General features: G+C 42.6%; 1 protein-coding gene across 1 annotated transcript; it reads left to right on the top strand.

Annotated features, from left to right (window-relative positions):
• Nucleotides 1-7,883: 7,883 nt before the first annotated feature.
• LOC147703068 (uncharacterized) lies at nucleotides 7,884-9,463 on the top strand. The gene is made up of 2 exons (XM_086928870.1): nucleotides 7,884-8,026; nucleotides 8,382-9,463. Exons 1-2 carry the CDS (start codon nucleotides 7,945-7,947, stop codon nucleotides 9,290-9,292), a joined length of 993 nt encoding a protein of 330 aa, XP_086784996.1. The 5' UTR covers nucleotides 7,884-7,944; the 3' UTR covers nucleotides 9,293-9,463.
• The last annotated feature ends 17,951 nt before the right edge of the window (nucleotides 9,464-27,414 follow it).

Below are 27,414 nucleotides of genomic sequence, written 5' to 3'. Positions count from 1 at the left end.
ACTACCAACTGTTGGATGTGTGGGATGATACCTGCGCACCAAAAGAAAGGAGGAACACCTTTCATTCCTCTTCCATTCTTTCATAATGGTTCTTGTGAAGCATGTTTTGCACTCTTGTTTGCCTCTGAAAGGGCCAACATTACCGAAATGACAGTAGGACAGATTAATTATCACCTTAATAAAGAATGTTATCCTGATGAGAATATGTACCCTCAAGCTAGAGGAACAAAATGGGAATGGGAGGAGTACCAACCTGACAATATTTCTATGCCACATGTGTTCACAAATTCAAGGACTATGAAGAACAATGGACCTTTTATAATTTCAGTGACAAGAGCAAAAGCAGACTTATGTATTAGTAGTGTTAGGAGAATTCCAGTGCGGAGAAGTGAATGTACTGTAATTCTGACAATTAAAGGTACCAATAATCGCAGCTTTATTTCATCGCATAATACATACTTTGTTTGCGGTAATAAGGGATACTACCAACTACCTGTGGGGTGGACTGGGGTCTGCTACGTGTCCTTTCTGTTGCCCCCTGTGTTTCTTGCACCTACATCGTATCATAAGGACTATAGACTATACAATGACATTTCCAAAAACAGAAATAAGAGGACAATAAGTATGGATGAAGTTGACGAAACTGACACCGCTTTGTAACAATATGTCGACTTTAACTTACGCTTATTCTTTTTCGTGGGTGCTGCATTGAACAGTAGATAAATAGGGAGATTGACTTGTGTTGTGGAAGCTGTTACCAATCAGACAGCAATGGCACTTAGGAACATTACAGAAGAACTACAAGTTGCGAGGATTGTAGCACTCCAGAATCGTATGGTGCTTGATGTGATTTTGACTGATCGAGGTGGTGCATGTCGCATCATCGGTAGCAGCTGTTGCGTGTTCATATCAGATCACTCACCTTCAGTATATGACGCAATATCAAAACTGCATAAGATTGCTGCAGAAATTCACCCAGAGACTGGTACATGGACTTTTTCGACCTGGTTCTGGACACTCTTCGCCACTTGGGGCTGGAAACTGCTGACTATCTTACGTATACTGTTGGCAATACTATTTACATGTTGTTCCATGTGCATCACTGCTTGTACACCTACTAAGAGAAATGTTGCAGAAATAAAAGCCCAACAAATGCTGAATAAAGAGATCACTGAGATGATGGGAATTAATGTACAGGATGCATATCTAGATTACCCCATATGAATGAATGTCTTCAGCTAATGCTAAAAGGGTCGTCTGTTGTAATTTGGCAGCGATTGGGTTAGCATTAGCAGAAGCCATCCTGTATTTAGAGGGTATCTTGCCGTTTTGTGGAACCCATTTTATATTTCTGTCAGCCATTTTGTATGCTATGTGCTACCACGTGCTCACCATGTGCTCTATCCTACCTTGCTGTTGTCTGCTCTTGAAATCTGCCTAGAGACAGGTTATATTTAGCCTCTTTCACTTTGCACATGCTCAGTTGAGCTTGTAGCTGTCCTTGCAGCTGTCCCTAGTCTGTAAATGTCAGGATGTGTTCACCAGAATAGGCAACTGTTGGCTCCTACCACTTGTTGACTGTGCATTTTCTATATGAGCTTATATGTGCCTAAAACCTACTTCTTGTACTGCCTTCTTTTGAGCCCCTGTGTGGGTATAAAAGGACCATGCTCCTTCAGTTCAGTGTGCTACATCATACATGGTATGCGACATGGACCCCCACCCGCAGCGGAACTACTTGCTAATTATCAAGTAGTCTTCCAAAAGGCCAAGAAATAGCTAATGACTACAAACAGCAAACACCCTTGACAATTGCAAGGAACAGGGATAGCACAGATACCGCTGAAGTCATTTGTGGCCTAGAACGAAAAGATTTTAACTATTTCCAATTCAACTTGGGATACGTATATGAAGTGGGATAAACATAAGTCGTACAAAGCAAAACAGGATTGACAACTGGCAGCAGCAATTTTACAAGTTCCTAGTTGAAGTCCACGTCTGGATCAGGAACAGACTTTTAACCATAAGAAGTGAACCTCATCAGGAATCTAGGGGCGATTTGATATACCCCCTGGTCGTGACAGATAATTATAAGTCTTGATAAAGGTGGTTAATATAAGGAGTACCCACCGAAACGCATCGACGCAATGACTGGTATAATTCAAGTCTCCAACACCAAAGTTGATATGCTGATGTCGTAGCGATACAATACTGGTGTAATCACAATGGAGCCAGAATATACAATTCGTACTCAACAATTTTATGTTGTACCTGTTCTGTCCTTTTTTTCAATTGTGCAGGCCACAATTGATTGTATTGTTTTATTCGATGTTTTAAGATTAGGGATCTAGATTAGTCAGCCCTAGAATTGTTTTTTTAAAAGGTTTATTCAAAATAAAATGAATTTTTAACTTTCAAAATGTTTTTGTTGTATGTACTTGTGACTTTGTAAGGTTTGGATAAGTAAACCTGTGCTTAGTTTTGCTTCAAGGGAATCTTTATACTCTGGTTGGATAACCTCATTTCCCTTGGATTGTTCAAGGGGTACCTCTCGATTTTACACACAGTGTGCTGCTTCATACATTGCCGAAGGGTGTTGTATGAATGTAGTTCCACCTCATGAGGTTTAATACATTTCGTATTTTCTATTCCAGTTTCTGTGCCAACTTCTTCCTATTGGTCTGAGGACTTGTGCTAAGAAGGGAGAACCCCTTGCACTGGTAGGTCTTGCGGAGGCTCACCACCACACACCAACTGCTGCTCACCAGTCAACCATTTGCTGTTCAAAAACATCAGCCAGTGATCATAGAAGAAAGTATCCTCTGCAGGGGCAAGAAGACATAATCTACCACACTACCATGCAGTATCAGCCTTCTCCTGATGGCCAGGCAAATAACAGGTACTCCTCAATCAGTCTCTAATCCTCTTGAGGCCTATGCCACCTGAAGATATCTGTCAGTGATTGCAGAAATCAGTAACCTCAGCAGGGGCAAGAAGAGATCAGCCACCACACTTCTAAGCACTATTGGTAAAGCACCAACTTGCTGTCCATTTTGTGCATTTCGTGCAGCCTCATCACATCAGCTTGTCATGTGTAGAAATATGGATTTAATATTACAAAGCACCATTAACCACCTTTATTTCCTGTGGCCAAGCACTTGCTGTCCATCTATTTGTTCTCTCATCAAGACTGGCAATTATCATAACAGCAACTATTCTTTGTACCAGCCAGTATCCTATTCAGAGATCTGTATACCTTATATGTGGCATTGTCAGCCTACTCTAGATTTCCTAATAGCTGAGCATCAACTTACCATCAAGTCAGTCTCTTCCTAGGAGGATGCCCCAATCATCACTAGAATCAGCTTCTACTCATAACAGCAGATACAGTTCTAGATGGGGACATATGAACTGTTGACATCTTTCTATCCACCCAGTCAGTACCTTCTTCTTTTCAAGGAAGGTGAACAGCAGCATCTCTTCTTATCAGTAATGCAGTATCAAAGTGACAGCCAGTATCTTCATCCATGTGAGCAAAATCTGCCCAGACTTTCTTAACACTCTTTAAATTGCTAATGCAGATATTGATCAACACAAGTGCACTGTACCAGTGATGTGCATGCTTTCTGTAGAAACAAGTAATGATGATAAATTGGGAAAGGTTCACTGGTTTCAAAGGTTTAGAAGTATGCCTACCATGTCATGGAAAGGAAGATTGCTGAGAGAACTTGACCTGCATTAAATAGCACTGCTCTCTACGTTCCAGGACTTAGATTTAATTACACAGTACTCTTAGTTTCTAAAACAAATGATAAATTGATCTTGTTTGAACATTATAGGCCCTTCCACCTTCCTATTTCATAAGTTATTTGATGTAATATAATGGCAGATTTCAACTTGACTAGTGTATTCTCCATTGTTGTAAACTATTTGATAGGTTCTTATTGTAATTCTGAAGATACTACCGCACTGTTTCTCAACCATTGACCCTCTTCCTTCTACTCCTGTTTTCCACCAATCAACATCCCAGAAACCACAACAATCATGTAGGAGGGGAATGACATGCCCACGCCCATCCACATATATTTGTTTTGATCTATTGCTGATCTAACCTCCAAGGTCCACTAAAGCACTTTACAGAGACCTTTGGATATGTGTTGTGATAGAAACATCTCAAACAGGGAGCCCTGCACATGGAATACTTAGGTGCTAGAAGAGCTGGCTGGAATGAATTTACAGAAACCAGGAGACTGGAAGTGATAACAAGGAACAGGGGCCTTATAGCTGGTTTCTACACATTTAAAATGAAACGCAAATGGAAATAAATAGGATTATAGATCAGAGGCAGTGAATACCAAGGATGTTTTTCACCCTGGGCATCTCAGTGACACCAAATACACAACTCAGAATCCAGAGGTGAAAAACAAACCTATTTGTCACTTTTATCCATCTCCAATTATGAGTGCTCCTTCCCAAAAAAGTGTCTGCCCCTGTTTGGGACAGGTAGGCAGGAGTGGAGGCGGTATGGGTAGCAATACAGAGCATGGCTTCTTCTCACCATCGCAAATGTAATAAATAATACATTGGGTCACATTTTCAAAAAAGTCATGTAACGCAATGCAGAACCCAAAGAGGCTGCGGTGCGTTGCATGACAGGAAGGGATCAGTAGTGCGGTATATCTTCAGAGATATGGCTCTCTCCTCACTTCTCCCTTGTGCCGGCACTGATTTCAGCTGACCTTTGCCATATACACATGTGTCAGCTGAAGCAGGCGGTGCACCGCCTGTGTTATCCCACCTCATTCAAGCTTGTGTAGACCTGAGAGAGATGGATTAAGGCGAGTGATACCACCAACCATCACTCAGCAGCCTTGTTCGGGTCTCCAAAGAGCAAGACGAGTCGAGACAGAGGGTCAGTGAGCGCTTCCCCCTGATCACTTAAAAGTGGAAAACAACGTTTTGTTCTCGACTGTTATTATGCTATTGAAGTGAATAACTGGAGTTTGATCCTGTTATTCACTCTAGTGACCCTCAATGAGAACCATGCAAAACAAAGAGCTTTGCCAAGAATAACACACTGTTTTGGACAGATGCCAAAACTACGACTAGATTCAAGGACACGACCTTAGCCACTAGATCACTCAAAAACGCAAGAGTGGGTTACAGAAAAAGAATCTACATACCCAGAGGCCTCCCCACAAAATCTCTGTTCATCCATTTCAGGACTACATATGCAGAAGGAACGAAAAGAAAAATATGGGACAACAATGCTTCCTTTCCTATGCTGTGTATAAGGGTGAGCAACCCAATATACCCTTGCGGGCTTGGGCAAGGTTTGTGAAGGAAATGGCCAGCAAGGGATTTCAATTGAGGAGTTTGTACAGCACTATTAGGACTTGTTGTTTAATCACAGTACCTAAGTATGAGTTAAATCAATGGCTGTTAAAATCAATTCAAAATAGACATAAGATGTTACCACACTAACATCATGATAGGGCAATGTTGCTCAATAAAACAAAACCAGAAACCAGGATATATTGTCTGAAAATTATTATTCAATTTCAAGGCAAAATATATATACAAAAACAGTGAATGAACATAAAGTGCAGGGTGCATACATAGATATACAATAAGGATAATCAAGGTCTTGTTTCCTTTTCCTTGGAAATATCCAAATTAAAGTCCAGACTGCTGTATTTCAATGATTGATTGGTTTTAGCCCAGAGTCAGAAGAAAATCAAAAGATGACTGAGGGACCAATTAGGCAGACTTGGACTGAGCAGGTCGACGTTCCGGTCTTGTTATGGTTATTTTTAAGACCATCATCAGGACTACAAGGTAGTATATGCAATTGATGACCCTTAATAGCAGTATAGTAGTTTTATTGGCACCGTTGTTTGAGATTATTGACACTGGAGTAGTACACAAAGAAGAATCCAATGTGCCACGGTTGCGCTTGCAACACTTGGGTGCAGTGATGAATAGAAAAGAATACACCGTCTACCTTCAATTGTTGATCGGTTATCTCTATGTATAAATGTGGATTAGTCAGCATTGAGACTTCGGGACATCGGAACGCGCGGGATCCGATGTCCCGAAGTCTCAATGCTGACTAATCCACATTTATACATAGAGATAACCGATCAACAATTGAAGGTAGACGGTGTATTCTTTTCTATTCATAAAATAACCATAACAAGACCGGAACGTCGACCTGCTCAGTCCAAGTCTGCCTAATTGGTCCCTCAGTCATCTTTTGATTTTCTTCTGACTCTGGGCTAAAACCAATCAATCATTGAAATACAGCAGTCTGGACTTTAATTTGGATATTTCCAAGGAAAAGGAAACAAGACCTTGATTATCCTTATTGTATATCTATGTATGCACCCTGCACTTTATGTTCATTCACTGTTTTTGTATATATATTTTGCCTTGAAATTGAATAATAATTTTCAGACAATATATCCTGGTTTCTGGTTTTGTTTTATTGAGCAACATTGCCCTATCATGATGTTAGTGTGGTAACATCTTATGTCTATTTTGAATTGATTTTAACAGCCATTGATTTAACTCATACTTAGGTACTGTGATTAAACAACAAGTCCTAATAGTGCTGTACAAACTCCTCAATTGAAATCCTTTCCTATGCAGCAAGACTATATGATGAACTGTCCCTTTCACTTCAACGGTGAAAAAAATACCTAAATATTTCCCTGTTCTCCATATTCCTGATGCCAACTCACTGCCAACCCTGCCACCCACATACATCTTCAACCTTCACCCTCCCAGATAGATCTGCTGTATTGATGTATCTGTGGAACTATGAAAGTCACATTATGTGCCTTCTATTAACATGTACACCAGGTTCATATTCGTATTATGCCAATTTCTGTCCCTTTGGATATAGAACTGGTGATAGAAAAGCCCTTCTAACATATTAACATAAACAAATGCATCCAATGCACAGGTTTCAAGTTTCCTATGTTAGACATGTTCAGTGTATTCTTTTCTTCATCTTAGCATACCTTGAAGGTGTATTTTTGCTTTTCTCATTGTGAATTCAGGACAACAAGCACCAGTGGGAAAAGCTGCAGCCAGGCTTCTGACATTTGCCAACAACAGGCATAGAGAAGTCTGGAGGTCTGTGCCCCAGTCTATTCTATTTGTAGACAAGAAAATTAGGATTCAGGGCTGTAAAATGTATGAATGGTCATACCTATGTAGGTATATGGACTTTTGCCCACATGCATCAAAGTTATTTTTTGCGATTCCTAATTTGCGAAAATTAGCGAATCGCAAATTAGGATTCGCATAATGGTATGCATCATTTTTTTTGCAATTTCATTGCGATTCGGTAAAATTCGCATTTTTTACCGAATCGCAAGAAAATAGCGATTTTTTCATTGCGAATTTGCAAATTGCGAAATCGCAAATTGCAAATTCGCAATTTCATGCATACCAATGAGGACACACCCAGGAAGCCAGTACACTGATTAGACACAGCTGAAGTTCACTTTAAACGGCAGGAGTGGCTTTTGGCAGTTGGAGCTCTGCTTTCAGCTACAGGAGGAGTGTGTTTGGTGTGCCCTTGAAGGAGAAATGGCTGCAGAAAGTGCTGTGGAAGACCTGCATGCAAGAAAACGAAAATTAAAGTTTAGTGACCAGGAACTTGAAATATTAATTGAAGAGGTCACTCTGAGGCATGACCAGCTTTTTGGCAAGGATTCCTTGAAGGTCCCAGAAGGAGTGAAAAGAAAACTGTGGCTGGCCATTCAATCAAAAGTGAATGCTGTGGGGGTTGCCCACAGAGATATCACAAATTTACAAAAACGGTGGTATGACTTGCGCAGCCGTGCTAAGGATAAAATTGCAACCACGATTAAACATGCGAACAAGACAGGTGGTGGACCCCCAAAGGATAAACCAAATACCCCACTGGAGGAGATGGTTGAGGGGACCCTGCTCACTGAAGCAGTGGTAGGAGTGACCAACATAGATACCTCTGAACAGCCTGGTACTTCGCAAGGTAAGTGTGCGTTTTAAAATGTCATTACTTAAAATATGTCACAGACACTTGCCTTTAGATTCATTCTCAAATGATATAATTAATCCCCAGCATGTACTCTGAAACACATACAAAAACAGTCATAGGAGTTTGCATTGCAGCATTGCATTGTGGGAGTTGTAGTTTCCATGAATGTTTGTATTTCCATTTTTTAAAATTAAATGTTTCAAAATTACTTAATAAGTCAGAGCATATGAGAATACATGAACTTCAACATAAAGAACATGTTTCTTATCATTCCAAAATGTAATTTATTGTAGTTAGAAGGGAATTCACATACAATTATGTTAACTATACATATATTTTTAATTTGTAGATTTTCATACAGAGAGGGAAAGCATGGATTTGGACATCAATGTCAATACAGACATAGAGGAAATGCAAGTCCATAGTCAAAATATTTCATCACCAACAGTAGGCAAAAAGAAAAAAAATAAAAGGGTTCAGCAACTGCAGGAGTCTGATAGTGATGAACAGATAAATACAAATGAAAATTTGCAACAAGCAGTTGTAAGTAATGTAAATAAAACTGTAAATCAACGCAGTAGACTCCAACAATTTTACAGGAGAAGATCACGTTCTGCTCGCCAGGCAATGTCCTCACAAGATGAGAGCCAGGCCAGTGTGGTGGAGAAAAAGCTCCTCAAAGTTCAAAGGCTGCAAGGCAAAGACATCAGGGTCATGAAGGGCCAACTGAACCACATCAAAAGCAACATTAGCACCATGAGTGACAGCCTTGTCAGAATGACTTCTGTGTTGGAAAATGCACATGTGGCCACTAGCACAAAACTTGAGCGCATGGCAACAGCCATGGAAAGAATGTGTGATGCAATAGAGGCACAGAACATTGCTAATGCCAATAGGCACCTGAGAATCTTCTCTAGCATACACACTTACACCAGAGCAATCCATCGCTTATGCAATACCAATGGCAAAGTTATTACTACTACACTGTGTATGCAAAAGGACTTAAGGAAATGTTGCAAGGCCCTGTCTGCAAGAATGCTTTCCAACACTAATTCAAAGGAGGTAATGCAGGAAGACATGACTGTGCTTCCATCAACACATGAGGGCAATGCAAATGAAGGTGCAGAAGCAAGTACTGCATCTAAAACTGAAACAGTGGTTGGACGACGCAGTACAAGACATGTCACACTGCAGGGCAACACACCTACAGCTTTGAGGAATACTAAAAGCAAAGCTTTAGGTGTGAGAGGGCGAAAATAAATTTAAAGACTAATGAATGATTGAAAAATTGCCAATACTGGCCTGAAACAGCTGAAAATTTAAAGCTACATGTTGTTTTCTTTTCAACTTCTTTGGCTTTCATGTTTCCTTGGTTTGTCATTATTGCTATTATCATTTTGAATTAAAATCAAACTGCATTCATGAACATTACCTGGCTTCTTACCTGTTTTTAAAAATAATGCTCTGTGATTTCTGCTCGTCTTCGCCTTCCTTCAGCAGCATCAGGTCCGCGCATTCTTGCATGTGGTTGTTGTGGCTGGTTGTCATTGTTTGGTAGAATGTCATCTACATCCAGTTCCAAGCCTCTCCGTGTGGCAATGTTGTGCAGGATGACACATGTCGCTACAATTTGGCAGCATACATCAGGACGATATTGCAATGCTCCACCGGTTTTGTGCAGTATCCTGAACCTAGACTTCATGACCCCAAAGGTCCGCTCCACTACATTTCTAGTTGAAATTAACGGTGGGCGGCCAGCTACGCTCCGTCTGCGGAGTGTGCATAGTGCCGCCTACTCCGCATTTTGCGGAGCTGGCGGAGCCAGGCGGCACTACGCACGCTCCGCAAACGGACCGTAGCTGGCCGCCACCCGCCTCCCTCCCGCCCTCCCTAAATACTTTAAAATAAAGGAATGCAATAATTTTAAAAGCACTTACCTTGCCGCCGCTGGCCGCCGCGTTCCCCGGGGCTCGTTATCTTCCGTCTTCCGTCTTTTTCAGTAATGCGCATGCGCGGGCGGCCGCGCATGCGCATTTTCACGAGAAAATGCGCATGCGCGCCCGCCCGCGCATGCGCATTATTGAAGAAGACGGAAGATAGCGAGCCCCGGGGACGCGGCGGGCAGCGGCGGCAAGGTAAGTGCTTTTAAAATTATTGCATTCCTTTATTTTAAAGTATTTAGGGAGGGCGGGAGGGAGGCGGGTGGCGGGGCTGGCGGCCAGTGGTTTTGCGGAGTGGGGCTACGCGGAGTGCGGAGGTGGGCGTAGTTTCTCGCCCACTTCGCGTAGCTCCGCGAAGCCCCACTCCGCGAACTCCGCCCAGGGTTAGTTGAAATATGGGCATGGTTGTAGTTCTGCTGCTTACGGGTTGATGGATTGAGGTATGGTGTCAGTATATATGATCTCACACCATATGCACTGTCTCCTATGAAATTTTAAAATATTGGAATGGCAGTTAAGTTATCATGCAACAGAATGTGAAAGGAATGTAATTTGTGCAATAGAGCATGACTTACCAAGCAAATATCCATCTCCAAATTCCCCAGACAACAGTCGCCCATGAATGGCACTATGTTTGAATATATAGGAGTCATGGGCACTCCCAGGAAAACTTGCAACTAGGTCTGTGATTATTGTTTTTGAATTGCAAATTACTTGGACGTTTAAAGAGTGGTAGTTTTTTCTGTTGCGAAAAATATACTCATTGGTAGATGGTGGACAAATGAGAATATGGGTTCCATCTATGCAACCAATCACATGAGGAAAATTAGCCATGTTGTAGAAGTCCAACCTGGTGTCCAACAACTCTTGTTGATTTCTAGGGAAATGAATGTGATGCTGTATCCTTGTCAGCATTGCATTAAGGAAATCTTGGAAAAATCTTGAAAGTGCACTCTGTGAAACCCCCCCAGCAATTGCTATTACTCCCTGGAAGGAACCTGAGGCTAACAGGTGTAGACAACATAAGACCTGCACATGGGTGGGTATGCCTAGGGTCCTACGTGTTTCTCTGCGTAATATTGGGTCTAATTCAGCAATAAGATCTATTATGGAGTCAGCATTCAACCTATACTTATCATATATTTCTGCCTGTGTCTGACCAAACAAAGTAATGTGCAATCTAAATATCCTTTCACTTAGCATCCTCCTTCTCCTTCCTGCTGCTCTCAACCTCCAGCGACGTGCAAGAAAAATGACTGCTGCCATCCTCAAAGAGGTGTACTGCAAATGAACAACCCCTTAAGTACCCAAATAATTGATTTCACATGTTTCCCTAAAAATAAAAAAATTTACCACCTGCTCCCAGTACTTCTAAATTTAGAGATTCCTAAATGCGATTCCTTGAAAAATCGCAATTTGCGATTTTTGATGCATACACTTTTTTTAGATTTTTTTGCGATTCCTTAAAATTGCGAGTTTTTAAGGAATCGCAAAACCAATTGCGAATTCGCAGATTGAGAAAAATACAATTTTGAATGATGCATCTCAAAAACAGGAATTGCATTCGCAAACGGCCGATTTTTGCGATTCGCACCGTTTGCGAATGCAATTCAGTTTGATGCATGTGGGCAATAGTTTTTATAACAAAACTACTCCTTCACTTATTCACTTCTGTAATTTTAGAGACTTGTAATTATACATAAAAACACTCGCCTTTTCCTTGTCCAGCAATATTAACAATCAATAACAGTAAGCATTCCATAATGCTCCTTTGTTTGATGATGTCTGCTTGGGCTTTAAGACCTCTTACGGAATCATTCACAAGATGCCCCCATAAGGTTTCATGCTACCCACCGAGCTCACCAAGTGTTTTTTTTTTTACTTTCTACCTAAAACACACACTTCTTTATCTCTTTTCTAGATTTCAATAAGCAAAGACTGAAAAACAAGTCCCAATAAAATTCTCTGGGCCGACATATATAAAGCTAAGTATGGTTTACCTCTAGCAACTGCTTGCCAGAATATATGGAGAAAAGCTAAAAGATACCTTTTAGAATTTGAGCGGTAAGTCAATGTCTTCCCTAGACTGTACTTTGTTTAAAATATGACTTTCAGCTTTGGAATTTCAGAGTTCAAATTAAACTGGCTAGCATGTAGTTTTTCTTTAGCAAACACCTCCTTCAGTTATTGACTCTATCCCCTCTTCACATGACTTTAACAAACTATGGATGCTCACCCTTCCCTTTTGCTGTTAGAAGAGAAAAGCTTGAATAAGGTCTCCTAAATATTGGCCTTCATTTTGTACCATGGAAGAAAGTTACTCATAAAAGCTTAGGCATGGATTTTTTACAGTTACAAAAAATTGAAAAGGTCTGCAAATCTAGACACATGAAATCTTACATTAAAGGTTAATTGAATCTCTGCCTGCTGGTATGGCCACCAACGGAGAAGCAGACATTCCCTTGTCTGCTGTATCCTAAATGCAACAATGTCATTTAAGGTGATAACATTTCACATCCTCGTAGTGGAAAAAAGTATAGAAATCAAGCAACATTGATCTTGTTTGAGCACATATGTTATACATGTAATCAGATTTGCTGTCTGTATATTGTGCAAATGAAACTATGAGATAAGTTGAACACTGACCTTTACAGCATACATTTTACATCATAACAAATAATATATCTTCTCCACCAGCAAGACATCTACATCATAATCGACATTCTATCGATAAATTATGACTCTATGTTGTGGATTCAGTACCAATAATGAAGAGGAGGCATTAAAGAAAAACAATTGGACAATAAGAAGATGTGGAGGATAGATGTTCTACTGAATATGACCCGGAGGATAATGAATAAAGCATATGACCCTGTTTGTTTCTCAGAAAAGGATGTGAAAGTAAATGGATCTTGGTATGACAATTAACCACATCCGTGTGGCAGGAATTTCAGCACTGTGCTGAACATTCCAATCGCGGGTGTGGTCTTGACGGAACCATTCCGTCATCAGCACAGCTCAACCGTGACTGATGACGGAATGGCTCCGTCACCCGCGTTGAAGGGGTTAATGAGTTGAGGTTAAAAGTGCTCGGATGAAGTGGGTCTTTCACCCGTGTGAAGATTGACGTTACCACCAATTTAAGGAGAACTGAAGTTGAATGAAGGGAAACCAACTTCCGGGATGTGGATCACAGTGTCATTATATTTCAGGCCCACGAGTAAGTGTGTAAGCACCGACTACGGCACAATTTGTATTTAATGGGGATGGACTTCAATTGAGAATCATGCAGCAGTGATTAAAGAGCCTTACAAGACTGCATTTATGTTCTTTAATTCAGGACTAAGAATGACTGTACTCCACAATAGATTCAGACCTCTGTTGCCAAACTACTCCTACATGTAAAGCCACAAACCCACATCTCTCCTGCCTTGAGGGCCATACATTGGCTAACGGTTGCCAGAAGATCCACCTTCATGCTGCTTTGCATTACCAACAAAGCAATACATGGAACAGGACCACTTTTCATCAGGAATAAAATCATCAAATACATTCAACAAAGGAACTTCCGCTCAAGATTGGCACCTCGCCTCAAAATCCCTCCCTACAAGAAAAAAACCATAGGTGGTACACCTTTATCTGTTCAAGCAGCCAAAGTATGGAATTCTTTGCCCCCAAACATAAGATCCACCGATAACTATCTTATCTTCAGAAGACTACTCAAGAATGGTCTCTTTACTACATAACCACCATACTCAAACACTTATGTACAACATATCCCTGCATATGCTAACATTTATAATTTGATTATAATGCCATAATGCCCATTCAGGGTTCTATGGTTGTTGCGTATTCCAACATAATTAGACTTTCCCCGAGACACACCACTACATGATACAATAATTCAGGTTACATCAGAGAATGTTTGACTGTGGTTTACTAGTAATTTAAATGACATGGAATTAATTGTCTTATAACGATTGCCCGGTTTGGGCTTAAAACAAGGATGTAATTATTTATTTTGTGTAATGCAAAAGCAGACAGTACATGAACTTTTCCCAACAATAATCTGAACTGATATACCTGAACTTATTTAATTTTGATTTGGTTTTGCCATTACAACATGGCACTTATGATTTGGACAGTGGTCCGTTTTTTATTTTGATTGTATTTGCTGTTATTAACTTCCGCCTCGCCGTCGCCAGCTGACACTGATGAAGGCAAATGATGAAACGCGTCTGTTTTATTGTTTTTCTATGCAATAAACCTGATAAGCTTTAACTTACTGTGGGTGCTGGTGTGTCAAGTCATTTTGGCAGTGGAGCTATAAATAAATAAATATATATATATATATATATGTATATATATATATATTTTTTTTCACAAATCAAATCTGTACGAAATGACAGCCCGGACTCCTTTTCTGTGCAAATATAATAGATTTAATGGCAACAACAACGCGTTTCGGCGGTTAAGCCTTGATCACGCTTACCGTCTCGCCACAAGAACATCAGTTTAAATCCACAAACAAGTGCAAAAAACATAGAAAAAGGACTGTTTTGCAGGGACACTCAACATGATGGTAAATGTATCGGCCATCTTGGTATGTCAAAAAAGCTTAAATAATAGCAATATGACAAGTAGAGTTGTGAAGAACAAATATAAATCCATTATTCAATGCAAACCCAAAATAGAGCCCTAGTGGGCAATCACGAATTGTAATGGTGATTAGACAAAAACATAGTGCCCAAGTGGGCAAATCAGGACCTCGAAGCACTGAAAGCATATACACCGCCCTTGTGGGCATATACAGAAAGTCAATGCCTTAAAGTTCTTGCCCCAGTGGGCGTAATTGATGATGGGTGCTGTGTCCCTTGAAAGGTAAGTTCTTCACAGAAAACCTACTCTGCAAAACATGTTCTAAAAGTCTGAAAGAAAAGAGAATTTAAAATTACCGAAAGTCAGTACTGACAAGCTACAATGCCACTTATACAATTACTGCAGATGTATTGCAAGTTCTTCATTGACATTTAGGCCACCTGGTATAGTACATTCGAAATCGATAATGTAGGTCGATTCAAGTTTCCTCAGGGAAAGTTCACGATTACCCCCTCTCATTCCCAGATCTATCTTATCAATCACCACCATGCGGAGTTTAGTTTCATCGCTGAAGTGGTGTGTCTGGAAGTGACGAGCAACAGGGTATGTTTTAGTTTTATTTCGGATGGCTCGTAGGTGTTCCAAGATTCTTTTCGTGGCTGTGTGTTTGCTACTCCCAACATACCACTTATTGCATGGACATATTAAAATGTAGACACAATAAGTGGTATCACAGGTCAGGTGTTTTCTTATGTAGAATTCCTTTCCCGTGGTTGGAACCACCAGTTTATCACAATTAACACTACCCCTGCACGCTTTACACTTTCTACAACACTTGTAGCCAGTTCTGGTAGAGATATTCCTGGTAAGTGCGACATGATTATGGCTGAGTTCATCTTTAAGGGATCTACTTTTTCTGAATGTAATCTGCGGATTACTAGCCAGATCAGATTTGAGATGTTCATCATTCAATAAGACATGCCAATGCTTATTAAATATGTCTCTTATCTCGTTGGCTTGGCCACAGTAGGTGGTAATAAACCTTACATTCTTGCTACTCTCTGGTTCTTTGGTAGAGTAGAGCAGATCAGTTCTTGCGATCTTGTCAGCTCTTTCACATGCAGATTGAATGGTTTTGTTGTTATAACCACGTTCCATAAATCTGTCACACATCACTTGTTTCTCCTTTTCAAACGATTCTGTAGTGCTACAGTTCCTCTTGGCCCTCAGCAATTCCCCATAGGGGATGCTTTGTATCAGATTACGGGGGTGCGAGCTGTTGGCCCTCAGTATGCTGTTGCCTGCCGTTTTCTTACGGTGTAGGGAGGTTTCAATGATGGAGCCATTAATGTTAATAGCTATATCAAGAAAGTCAATTGTCTTCCTGCTGTAGTTGGCAGTAAAGACTAGATTGAGGTCATTGTGATTGAGTTTCCTGACAAAGTTAATGGCAGACTGCTCTGAACCGTTCCAAATGATAAAAATATCATCGATATAGCGCAGCCACAGAGCAACCTGGGTGTTGAATTCTTTCAAGCGTCCGGCCACCTGATCCTCCCACCAGCCCATAAAGATGTTCGCATAGCTGGGGGCGAAGCAGGTACCCATCGCGGTGCCCTGTGACTGTCTATATATGTCCCCATCAAAAACAAAAAAATTATTGTTCAGGCAAAATTCGATCATCCCGACAATCATGTTTGAATGATCGACCATGGAGATAGAACGGGTCTTGAAGAAGTGTTTTATGGCATTCAATCCCAGTTGGTGCTTGATGCTGGTATACAAGCTACCAACATCCAAGGTGATAAGCATATAGTTATCCTCCCAGGGTATGCCATAAATACTGGTCAGGAAGTGAGTACTGTCCCTTAAGTAGGATGGTAAAGCCAGGACATAAGGTCTTAGAAAATAGTCAATGAACCTTGACGTATTTTCTAACAAAGAGCCGATGGAAGACACGATAGGCCTTCCTGGGGGGTCTACTTTGTTTTTGTGGAGTTTAGGCAAAAGGTACAGAACAGGGATCCGAGGATGTGGGCAATAGAGAAAGTGAAATTCTTCCCACTCCAGTAAACCCTTTTCTCTCCACTCAACCAGCATCTCCCTGTAGGTTATATTGGAATTCAGCACATCATTCATGTTAGACTTAGAATAACAAGAGGCATCCTGTAATTGGCGTGTGCCAAAACCATTCAATCTGCATGTGAAAGAGCTGACAAGATCGCAAGAACTGATCTGCTCTACTCTACCAAAGAACCTGAGAGTAGCAAGAATGTAAGGTTTATTACCACCTACTGTGGCCAAGCCAACGAGATAAGAGACATATTTAATAAGCATTGGCATGTCTTATTGAATGATGAACATCTCAAATCTGATCTGGCTAGTAATCCGCAGATTACATTCAGAAAAAGTAGATCCCTTAAAGATTAACTCAGCCATAATCATGTCACACTTACCAGGAATATCTCTACCAGAACTGGCTACAAGTGTTGTAGAAAGTGTAAAGCGTGCAGGGGTAGTGTTAATTGTGATAAACTGGTGGTTCCAACCACGGGAAAGGAATTCTACATAAGAAAACACCTGACCTGTGATACCACTTATTGTGTCTACATTTTAATATGTCCATGCAATAAGTGGTATGTTGGGAGTAGCAAACACACAGCCACGAAAAGAATCTTGGAACACCTACGAGCCATCAGAAATAAAACTAAAACATACCCTGTTGCTCGTCACTTCCAGACACACCACTTCAGCGATGAAACTAAACTCCGCATGGTGGTGATTGATAAGATAGATCTGGGAATGAGAGGGGGTAATCGTGAACTTTCCCTGAGGAAACTTGAATCGACCTACATTATCGATTTCGAATGTACTATACCAGGTGGCCTAAATGTCAATGAAGAACTTGCAATACATCTGCAGTAATTGTATAAGTGGCATTGTAGCTTGTCAGTACTGACTTTCAGTAATTTTAAATTCTCTTTTCTTTCAGACTTTTAGAACATGTTTTGCAGAGTAGGTTTTCTGTGAAGAACTTACCTTTCAAGGGACACAGCACCCATCATCAATTACGCCCACTGGGGCAAGAACTTTAAGGCATTGACTTTCTGTATATGCCCACAAGGGCGGTGTATATGCTTTCAGTGCTTCGAGGTCCTGATTTGCCCACTTGGGCACTATGTTTTTGTCTAATCACCATTACAATTCGTGATTGCCCACTAGGGCTCTATTTTGGGTTTGCATTGAATAATGGATTTATATTTGTTCTTCACAACTCTACTTGTCATATTGCTATTATTTAAGCTTTTTTGACATACCAAGATGGCCGACACATTTACCATCATGTTGAGTGTCCCTGCAAAACAGTCCTTTTTCTATGTTTTTTGCACTTGTTTGTGGATTTAAACTGATGTTCTTGTGGCGAGACGGTAAGCGTGATCAAGGCTTAACCACCGAAACGCGTTGTTGTTGCCATTAAATCTATTATATTTGCACAGAAAAGGAGTCCGGGCTGTCATTTCGTACAGATTTGATTTGTGAAAAGAATTAATTGGGACTGCTGGTGCCCGGCTCGGACCGCCCGCCGACAGTGCTTCTCCACTACCAGCACTCGTGAAAAGGATATATATATATATATATATATATATATATATATATATATATATATATATATATATATATATATATATTTATTCACAGAAAAAACCATAGGTTTCAGGCCATATGTAGTTAGGGATTTGCATTTACAAAACCTTATTTTACTCGCATAAAACCATTGAAATTCGCATATATAGTTAGATAGTGATGTCACTGACCATGTCATGAATGATGTAATATGTGACATCATCAGCAGTGGATTGCGGGTGCGCGATATATAGTTAGCGCATCTAACTATATATGCGAATTTCAATGGTTTTATGCGAGTAAAATAAGGTTTTGTAAATGCAAATCCCTAACTATATATGGCCTAAAACCTATGGTTTTTTCTGTGAATTTCAATGGTTTTTTAATATCAAATGCTGTCAAATGTCAAGTACATGATAGGTAAAAACATTTTCGTGTTTATGCACGCCGATGTGCTTTGAACGCTGCCCCCCCTCCCCCCCCCCTCTTTTCTCCTAGCAGTACTCTCTCTTTGCAGATAGTGAAGGGTAGTTAACGCAGGCCTTTGCCCCCGTTGTAATCCGTCGTGCCTGCTTCTCTCTCTATTTGATTGATTGCTATCCAAGCATTTACTGTTTTAGAATTGGTTCTCTTTGGTTCATTCTGTATTTACAAACAAGCACAGAGTCGCAATACTCTGTTTAGTCTTTGCAGATAGTGAAAAATAGTTTAAAAAAACAAAAGGAATCGAGCAAAATCAGTAGGCCACTAATGGGATCTGTTTTTGACCTCGCTAAAATAGAAACATTAAGAACAACCCCTCATGAGAAATACGAAACTAGTAAGATGAACTTAGCTCCACACCATGATGGCTGCAAGACAGCTCGACTCCGCCGCCCACCCCACCCCACCCAAAATAACGACAAACCCTATGCAAATATTATAAATATATACAACACACCAGCAAAGTAACAGGGTAAAACGTTTTATTAAATAACTATATACATGACAGCCTGCTGCAACATCGATCCAAATGCCTTTTGGTGACTCTTCCATTGTGAACATTGTCCCACAATCCGTTTGACCTGAAACGATTACACAAATAAAACATTTGTGAGTTTTAAATTTCTGGAGAAGTATAATTCACCAATAGTTTTCTCTGTAGATCTTTTTCCATTAACAATCCCAGTTCCATCACCCGCCCAGGATATCACTACTGTTAGTTGTCATTGTTGCTTCTGTTTTAATAAAAAATGTTTTAAGGTGTTTACTGTTTTTGTTGCGATGTATATATTTATAAGTTATTAAAGTGTTATAATCCTACTATTTTTTTTATCGATTATTGCTGTTTGAGATATTCCCTGTCTACAAACAGAGAAGAATAGAAATATTCTATCTCCCTTTGCAGATAGTGAAGGATAGGTAATGCGGACTTTTGTCCCCTGTTGTAATCCGTCATGCCTGATTGATTGATTGGCTGGACATTTATTGTTCAAGGAATAGTTCTTTCGAGGTACTCTCTGTTTGCAAATAACGTGGAATAGAAATATTCTGTCTAGTCTTTGCAAGTAGTGAAGGGTGGGTAATGCGGACCTTTGTCCCCCGTTGTAATCTGTCACTCCCCACTGATTGAGAAACTACTTCCACCCGGACCATTTATTAGAGGTACATCATCTGACTCAACCGGAGAGAACCCCTAATAAAGAAGACATATGTAAAATGCGAAGTAATCCCTGTATCCTGTTAAACAGAAACTTTAGCATGAAACACACTTGAAAAGGAAAGGAAAGAAATCGAACAAAATCAGTAGGCCTCTGATGAGTTTTTGACTTCGCTAGAAATAAGAAACATGAAAGTGGTGAAAGAAGCCAAGCTTGACGTTACGGCAGCCACAAGGTAGCTAGGCTCCGCCACCCCCCCACTGCTCCAAGCATGTCTGTCCCACCGCCCGCCACGCCCAATAACGGTAACATGAAATAAATACAAATCAGCAGATACCTACCCCCATTCCAGAAACTCCCGAAGTGCAACAGGTTCGCGGCTACGCCCATCCGGAAGACGAGGCCTTCGGCACGTGTAGGGCGAGTCCTGCTGGCAGCCGTCGGCCGGGGAGGTCATCCCGTAAGGTGGGCCAGGAGAGGAGCCGAGGCCGACAGGATTCTTCTTCTTTCTTAGATAATGACTGCGACAACGGGGGGGGATGTCTTGCACATGCCACCGACCCCCCCCCCCTCGTATCTCCTGGTCTGGCCCCGGCTTGATATGAGCTCCCCATTCGGGCCTGAAGCGGCGCCCTGCAGGCCACGGGGGGGGATGTCTTGCCTCTGCCTCCGACCCCCCCCCTCTTATCGCCTGGTCCGGACATCACGGATATCAACGCCAGGTGTCGGCGTGGGGTGCGCTGGGAGGGAGAGGCGGCGCGAACGAGCCTCTCCCACTCCCCCAGGTGGGGGCCCCTCAGCTGCACCCCCAACGCTCCACTCACCCAACAAAAGGGTTCGTCCACTCTTGCGATACAGCGACGCTCCACTCGCCCAACAAAAGGGTTCGTCCACTCTTGCGATGCAGCGACGCTCCACTCACCCAACAAAAGGGTTTGTCCACTCTTGCGATGCAGCGACGCTGCACTCATCCAACAAAAGGGTTCCTCCACTCTTGCGATGCAGCGACGCTGCACTCACCCGACAAAAGGTCTCGTCCACTATTGCGAGGCAATGATGCTCCGCTCACCCAGCGGGGGTCTCGTCCACTGTTGCGGTGCAACGGCGCTTCTGAGTTCAACTACAAAATGAGTCCTGCATCCAGAAACGTTCTCCTCAACTTTGAAGATTCTATAAGAGCCACGGGGGCCCCCGACCCCCGATGGGGAATGACTGCCATGATCACCCACGGAACGACCACGACGTAGCCGCGGAACCGGCCTCAGTCTTGAAATCACCAAAATCCTGCAAGACTACCAACTTGATCAGTTCCGGTGGGACACCAGTATGACCCGGTAGGAGAGATTTTTGCCTCCCACCCCTCTTTGACTGATGGTTCATGTCGCCAGTCCCCTCTACTACCCTTCAACGAAAACTTTTGGACTGCCGAAAGAGGTCCCGGTCCAACCACGAGTTGGTGGAGACATTTTGACTATACTTGGACCTTCCAGACCTCACCCAAAATGGCGCCGGTACAAATGAAACTATTGTGCCCCGATTGCTCAGCCTTGATATCATGAGATATGTATGCAGTTTTAAGCACATGAATTGATATGGGATAGGATTGATTATATGTTCGGACAATGAATTGATCCGGGATGGGTATTGATTATACGTTCGAACAATAAATTGACATGGGACTTGTACTGATTACACATTCGGACAATGAATTGATATTAAGTTCTAATGCATCATTGATTACTGTATTTATTGAAGGTTAGAATTGTCGACACTTTTGGTACTTGCTCACAATGAATTATCGATATGATTTTGTCGCACTTGTCGCACTTTTTACTGATTATATGTTCGGACAATGAATTGATCCGGATGGGTATTGATTATACGTTCGAACAATGAATTGACATGGGACAGGTACTGATTACACGTTCGGAAAATGAATTGATATTAAGTTCTAATGCATCATTGATTACTGTATTTATTGAAGTAATACTGATCTCTCCGCATGAAATTAATTTTCCACATGCTACACAAGTCAATCTCATCTGCCCAAAGTTCTTTTGCAGATTTGGGACCGTTTCCCTTGCCTCTGACTCACTTATTGCTAAGTCATTGGTGGATGTTTTTGCCGGTCGGGGGTTATCCCCCAAATCTCGAAGTTGTGCTTTAGAATAATTAAGAGGGTGCCACCTCTCCATGTGCCGATGCATGGTATGATTACCATAGCGCTATTTTTTTTCGGTCCCTCTCGAGAGTTTTTTTTTTGCAGATGAGGCAGGTAACGAACCTGGCTTTAACTTTCTTTTCATGAGAAGGAAAAGAAAAAAATTGCCAGATAAAATTCACTTTCACATGGGACGTTCTTGGCATTTCTTTTAGTTTTTTAATGTACATGTTCATAAAACGATTACACAAATGAAACATTTGTGAGTTTAAAATTTCCGGAGAAGTATAATTTACCAATAGTTTTCTCTGTAGATGTTTTTCCATTAACAAACCCAGTTCCATCACCCGCCCAGGATATCACTACTGTTCCCCATGTCATAAACCATTGTTGCTTCTGTTTTAATAAAAAATGTTTTAAGGTGTTTACTGTTTTTGTTGCGATGTATATATTTATAAGTTATTAAAGTGTTATTTTCCTTCTACTTTGTTGGAGTGCTATATATTTTTAATGTGACACATAATTGTGAAGACTTTGATGTACAAAGGCATCCCTGGAATCTTCCGCTTCAGGCTCGGTCCCACACACCCTCACAGTGAGAATCCCCTCTCCAATCACAATACAGGATGGTTATCAGATTGCAGGAACGCGTGTAGTGTGACTGATCTCATCGGGTGGGGGCCTTGATCTACTGTAACTTCTTTGAAGAGGGGTGATTCTTTACAGTTGAGGCCATAAACTACATCTGCAGGGCTAGGTGATAGCCTGGGACGGGCCTGGACAATCGGACACAGAGGAAGAGGAGTGTCAGAGGGTGCAGTAGTGAATAGGGTGAAAGGCAGGTGTCGGGCGGGCACTGGGTGTGATTCTCAGAGAAGAACAGCGCAGATGGGAGGAGGTTTCTAGCCCATACATGAAAAAGAGAGCGGGAGTGACCAGTGCGTGGGGGAGATGCTTGCGAGGGTGCAGACAGTGGGTCTGGTCAAGGCATCTAAAATGGCTGCTGTGCTCGACAAAAGTGTGGCATTGCAAAAAAGGCAAGATGGCGCAGACAATGTTTATCAATAATGATTTATTTGTAACAAATAAAATATTTACTCGCAGTGACAAAATGGCGGTCAACACTTCCTGATTTCCATCGAATCGAACGTTAACAGACGTCACGCAGCAAAAAAAATAAAATGCTCACGCACAGCCGCTGGAAGACATGTATCAACATATATGAGCCTCCTCAGCCACCCTCAAAAAACATAAGGGATCAGGATATGTCTCCCGTACCCCCTTATACCCTGTAATTTAATTAAACCGAAACACAAAATGGCGAATTCCCGTTTCGCTACCAGTTTGCGGCCCGGTTCGCGATCCGGGAAGCGCTTCTACCGTGAAAAATCTAATTTTTTTTATTTTCCCCACGGGACCCTTTAATAACCCCAACATCATTCCTAGGGGGTCAAGAGGGGTCTACCTTGCCCCCTTTCATTAAATTCCCCCTTCATTTTTCACCTCTTCTTGTCTCTCGATCCTACCGAGAGAGAAGATGGCGGCCGCACCGGACTGTTTAGAATGTTGACAGACACCGGAGAGCCAATCAGCATCGCTTCGCAAAGCTCCGTGACGCGAAAAGTACGCGATCTGGAGAGCTATCTGGGACGCTGTCACAGATATATAAATTTTTTAAAACGTTAATTTCTCAAAATCCACTGGAGCACATATATTGAGACCCAGCAAAGGCACATCGGGCTAACAGTCCCTACAATTTTGCCAAGTTTCGTGCAAATCCATTCAGCCGTTCGAGCTAAAAGTGAGGCCAAACGCCCTAAGGAAATTAACATGGGAAAAACGCGTTTTGGGACCCCCCTTTTTTCTCGGCCCCCCCTTGACGAAACCCCCCCAAATTTTTAAGGGCTGCTCAGAAACAAAATGTGCCATTTTCCTGAAAATTTCAGCCGATTCCGTCCACAAACGCCAAAGTTATTAGACATAGAATTTTCAAAAGTTCCATAGAGAATTAATCCTAACTATATATACCTACTGGCTATCGCCAGTAGGTAATATATATATATATATATATATCTTGATATGTGTATTTCTTTGTACAAATAGGTATAAAAACTGTGGTTTTTAAAAGAATGTATAGATATTCTTTGGCTCTGCTAAACGAATGTATGCATTACCTGTGGATAATCACTGTAAAAACAAAGGGTATGGGGATGTTATAGTTAGGCTGACATTTGACTCGTACAAAACCAGAGAAATTCAGCAGTTATAGTTAGATACACTAACTATAACTAATGCCCCCGCAATCCACTGCTTATGGCCTTACATATTACATCACTGATTACATGGTCAATGATATTACTGATGACATCACTGATGACATCTTAAATGACATCACTAATGACCTCCCACGGGGCCTGGCCACTAGTGTGTGTGCTCTGGTTCCACCCAGGGCACCCACTTCATAGTGTTGAGGACTCTGGGGGAACCTCAAGACCCCTGTGGTCCCTGCCACCCCACCACCTCCTGCGGGAGCCAGCATTGTTTTGATTTAGAGGGAGTTGCTATCATGCAGCTCCTCTCTGTCAATGCAATTGTGCCCTGCATTGGGCAAGCGAGAGCAAAATGCTCTTGCTTGCTTATGCCGAGCACAGTTTGCTATGGCTTAGAGGGTGCGGTTAGATTCCGCCAAGCCATAGCAAACAGCTATGTCCCAGGGTGTGCACTCCGGGACATAGCAGGATGGCTCCAGGAGGGGGGCTGTGTTCCCTCCTCCTTTGTGAGAAGTTACCCATGGGAGGTATAGTCCCTGGGGCTGCAGGGCTTCCACACATGGTAGGTTGGCACCCCGCATTATTTGCAAATTTAGCCCTGGGGAGGTGGCGGCCACCGGGGCTGTGGGGTAGGTTCTCACCCTCCCAATATTTTCAAATGATGCCCCGGCGAGGTGACGGTTCCCGGGGCTGCGGAGGGGTCAGCGCGGCTCACCATGTTCTTTATTTTAAAGCTCTGGGGCTGTGGCTGCCCCCAGAGTGGAAGGGTTTAGTAGGCCCCATTAAAAAAATAAATAGGCCACGGTGGTCAATGGGGTGCGAGGGTGCCAGTTGGGCACCCCCACATATTTTAACATCAGTGCCCTGGGGAGGTGGAAGTCCCTGGGGCTTTTCAAAAGCCTAGTTCTGGGGCCCCGTGAGCCCTCCTCCTTTATTATATTAACCCTGCATGCCCCGGGATTTGGGCTACCCTGGGGCTTCCTGAAAAAGACGCATAGGAAGCCGTGCGTCTTTTTTTCGATTTTGCAGCAGATTCACCCGTGAATTTGCAGCAAAATTGAATTACAAAAAATGCTTTTAACTCCCGGCATGGTCACTGTGGGACCCCCCACCATAACTGGGTGGGGTCAGGGTATTCCTACCCTCCTCCTTTTCTTTATTTTTTACATTTTTTGTGGGGCTCAGCTTCAAGCCGATGCATTAGATGGCTGTAAACACATCCTGGCTAAAATGTTAGCAGCCAATCAAATTTCAGCATGGGGACTGTGGATCTGCGAGTACACTGCATGGATCCACATCCCAGATATATATATTTTTTAAGCTTAAATATGTCTAAAGTTACTGAACAGATTTACACATAATCACAAAGTATCGCTTTCTTGACCAACATCAAGATTTCTGCCAAACTTGGTGTAATTCCTTTCATCGGTTCAGGCTGTAGTTGTGTTAAAAATTCCGACCCAAAAATGCATGAAGAAAACGTGTTTTGGGACCCCCTTTTTCTCAGCTCCCGCTTGACGGATCGCCCCTAAACTTTCAACACAGCAGCTGAACCGACTTAAGCAAAAGAAAATTTTGTGAAGGATCGTCAAGTAGCGTCAAAGTTATTGGCAAAACAAACAAGAATTTACAATGCAATGGTCTCTGCATTGTTAAAGTTAGAGCTATTGGCATTGCTCATGACATTATTTTTATTTATGTTTTTGTTTTTAAAACATAAATAAATGGCATTGTCATTTAAAATGCCAATAGCTTAATCGCTCGCAAATGCGAGACCTATTGCATTTGCACCCACACAGAGCCATCCACACAAAGCCACCCACACACACATACAGAGCCACCCACACACACACAGCCACCCACACAGAGCCACCCACACACACACAGAGAGCCACACACATGCACAGAGTCACACACACGCACACAGCCACACACACACACAGCCACACACACACACACAGCCACACACACACAGCCACACACACACACACCCAGCCACACACACACATAGCCACACACAGCCACACACACACACACAGCCACACACACAGAGCCACACACACAGAGCCACACACAGAGCCACACACACAGAGCCACATACACAGAGCCACAGACACACAGAGCCACACACACACACACACAGAGCCACACACACACACACAGAGCCACACACACACACACACACACGCACACAGAGCCACACACACACACAGAGCCACACACACACACACACACAGAGCCACACACACAGAGCCACACACACACAGCCACACATACAGAGCCACACACACAGAGCCACAATCACACAGCCACACACACACACAGAGCCACACACACACACAGAGCCACACACACACACAGAGCCACACAGACAGAGCCACACACACACACAGAGCCACACACACAAACAGAGCCACACACACACACAGAGCCACACACACACACACACAGCCACACACACTCAGAGCCACATACACACAGAGCCACACACACAGATCCACACACAGAGCCACACACACAGAGCCACACACACAGAGCCACAAACACACAGAGCCACTCACACACAGACAGAGCCACACACACACAGCCACACACACACAGCAACACGCACACACGCACACACACAGCCACACACACACACACAGCCACACACACACACAGCCACACAGGCACACACACACAGAGCCACACACACAGAGCCACACACACAGAGCCACACACACAGAGACATACACACACAGAGCCACACACACACAGAGCCACACACACACACAGAGCCACACACACACACACACAGAGCCACACACACACACACAGAGCCACACACACACACAGAGCCACACACACACAGCCACACACACACACAAGCACAGCAAGGGGGCATGTGAGCAAGCACAGCCAGGGGGCAGGAGAGCAAGCACAGCCAGGGGGCAGGAAAGCAGGCACAACCAGGGGGGCAGGAGAGGAAGCACAGAGAGGAGGCAGGAGAGCAAGCACAGTGAGGGGGCAGGAGAGCAAGCACAGCAAGGGGGCAGGAAAGGGTTAGAAAAGCAAGCACTCACCGGCTGGGGCGGAGGACTCTGTAGCTTCTCTATTTGCAGCTGCGCCTCCCCGTAGTCCTGCTCCGAGGGCCCGCTCTAGTTGGCTC

The sequence above is a fragment of the Lissotriton vulgaris genome, chromosome 7 (genome assembly GCF_964263255.1).
Source record: "Lissotriton vulgaris chromosome 7, aLisVul1.2, whole genome shotgun sequence".
In the NCBI taxonomy this organism is placed as follows: domain Eukaryota; kingdom Metazoa; phylum Chordata; class Amphibia; order Caudata; family Salamandridae; genus Lissotriton; species Lissotriton vulgaris.
The sequence above is the reverse complement of the archived record's forward strand: the minus strand, read 5'-3'. Positions and strand labels throughout refer to the sequence as shown.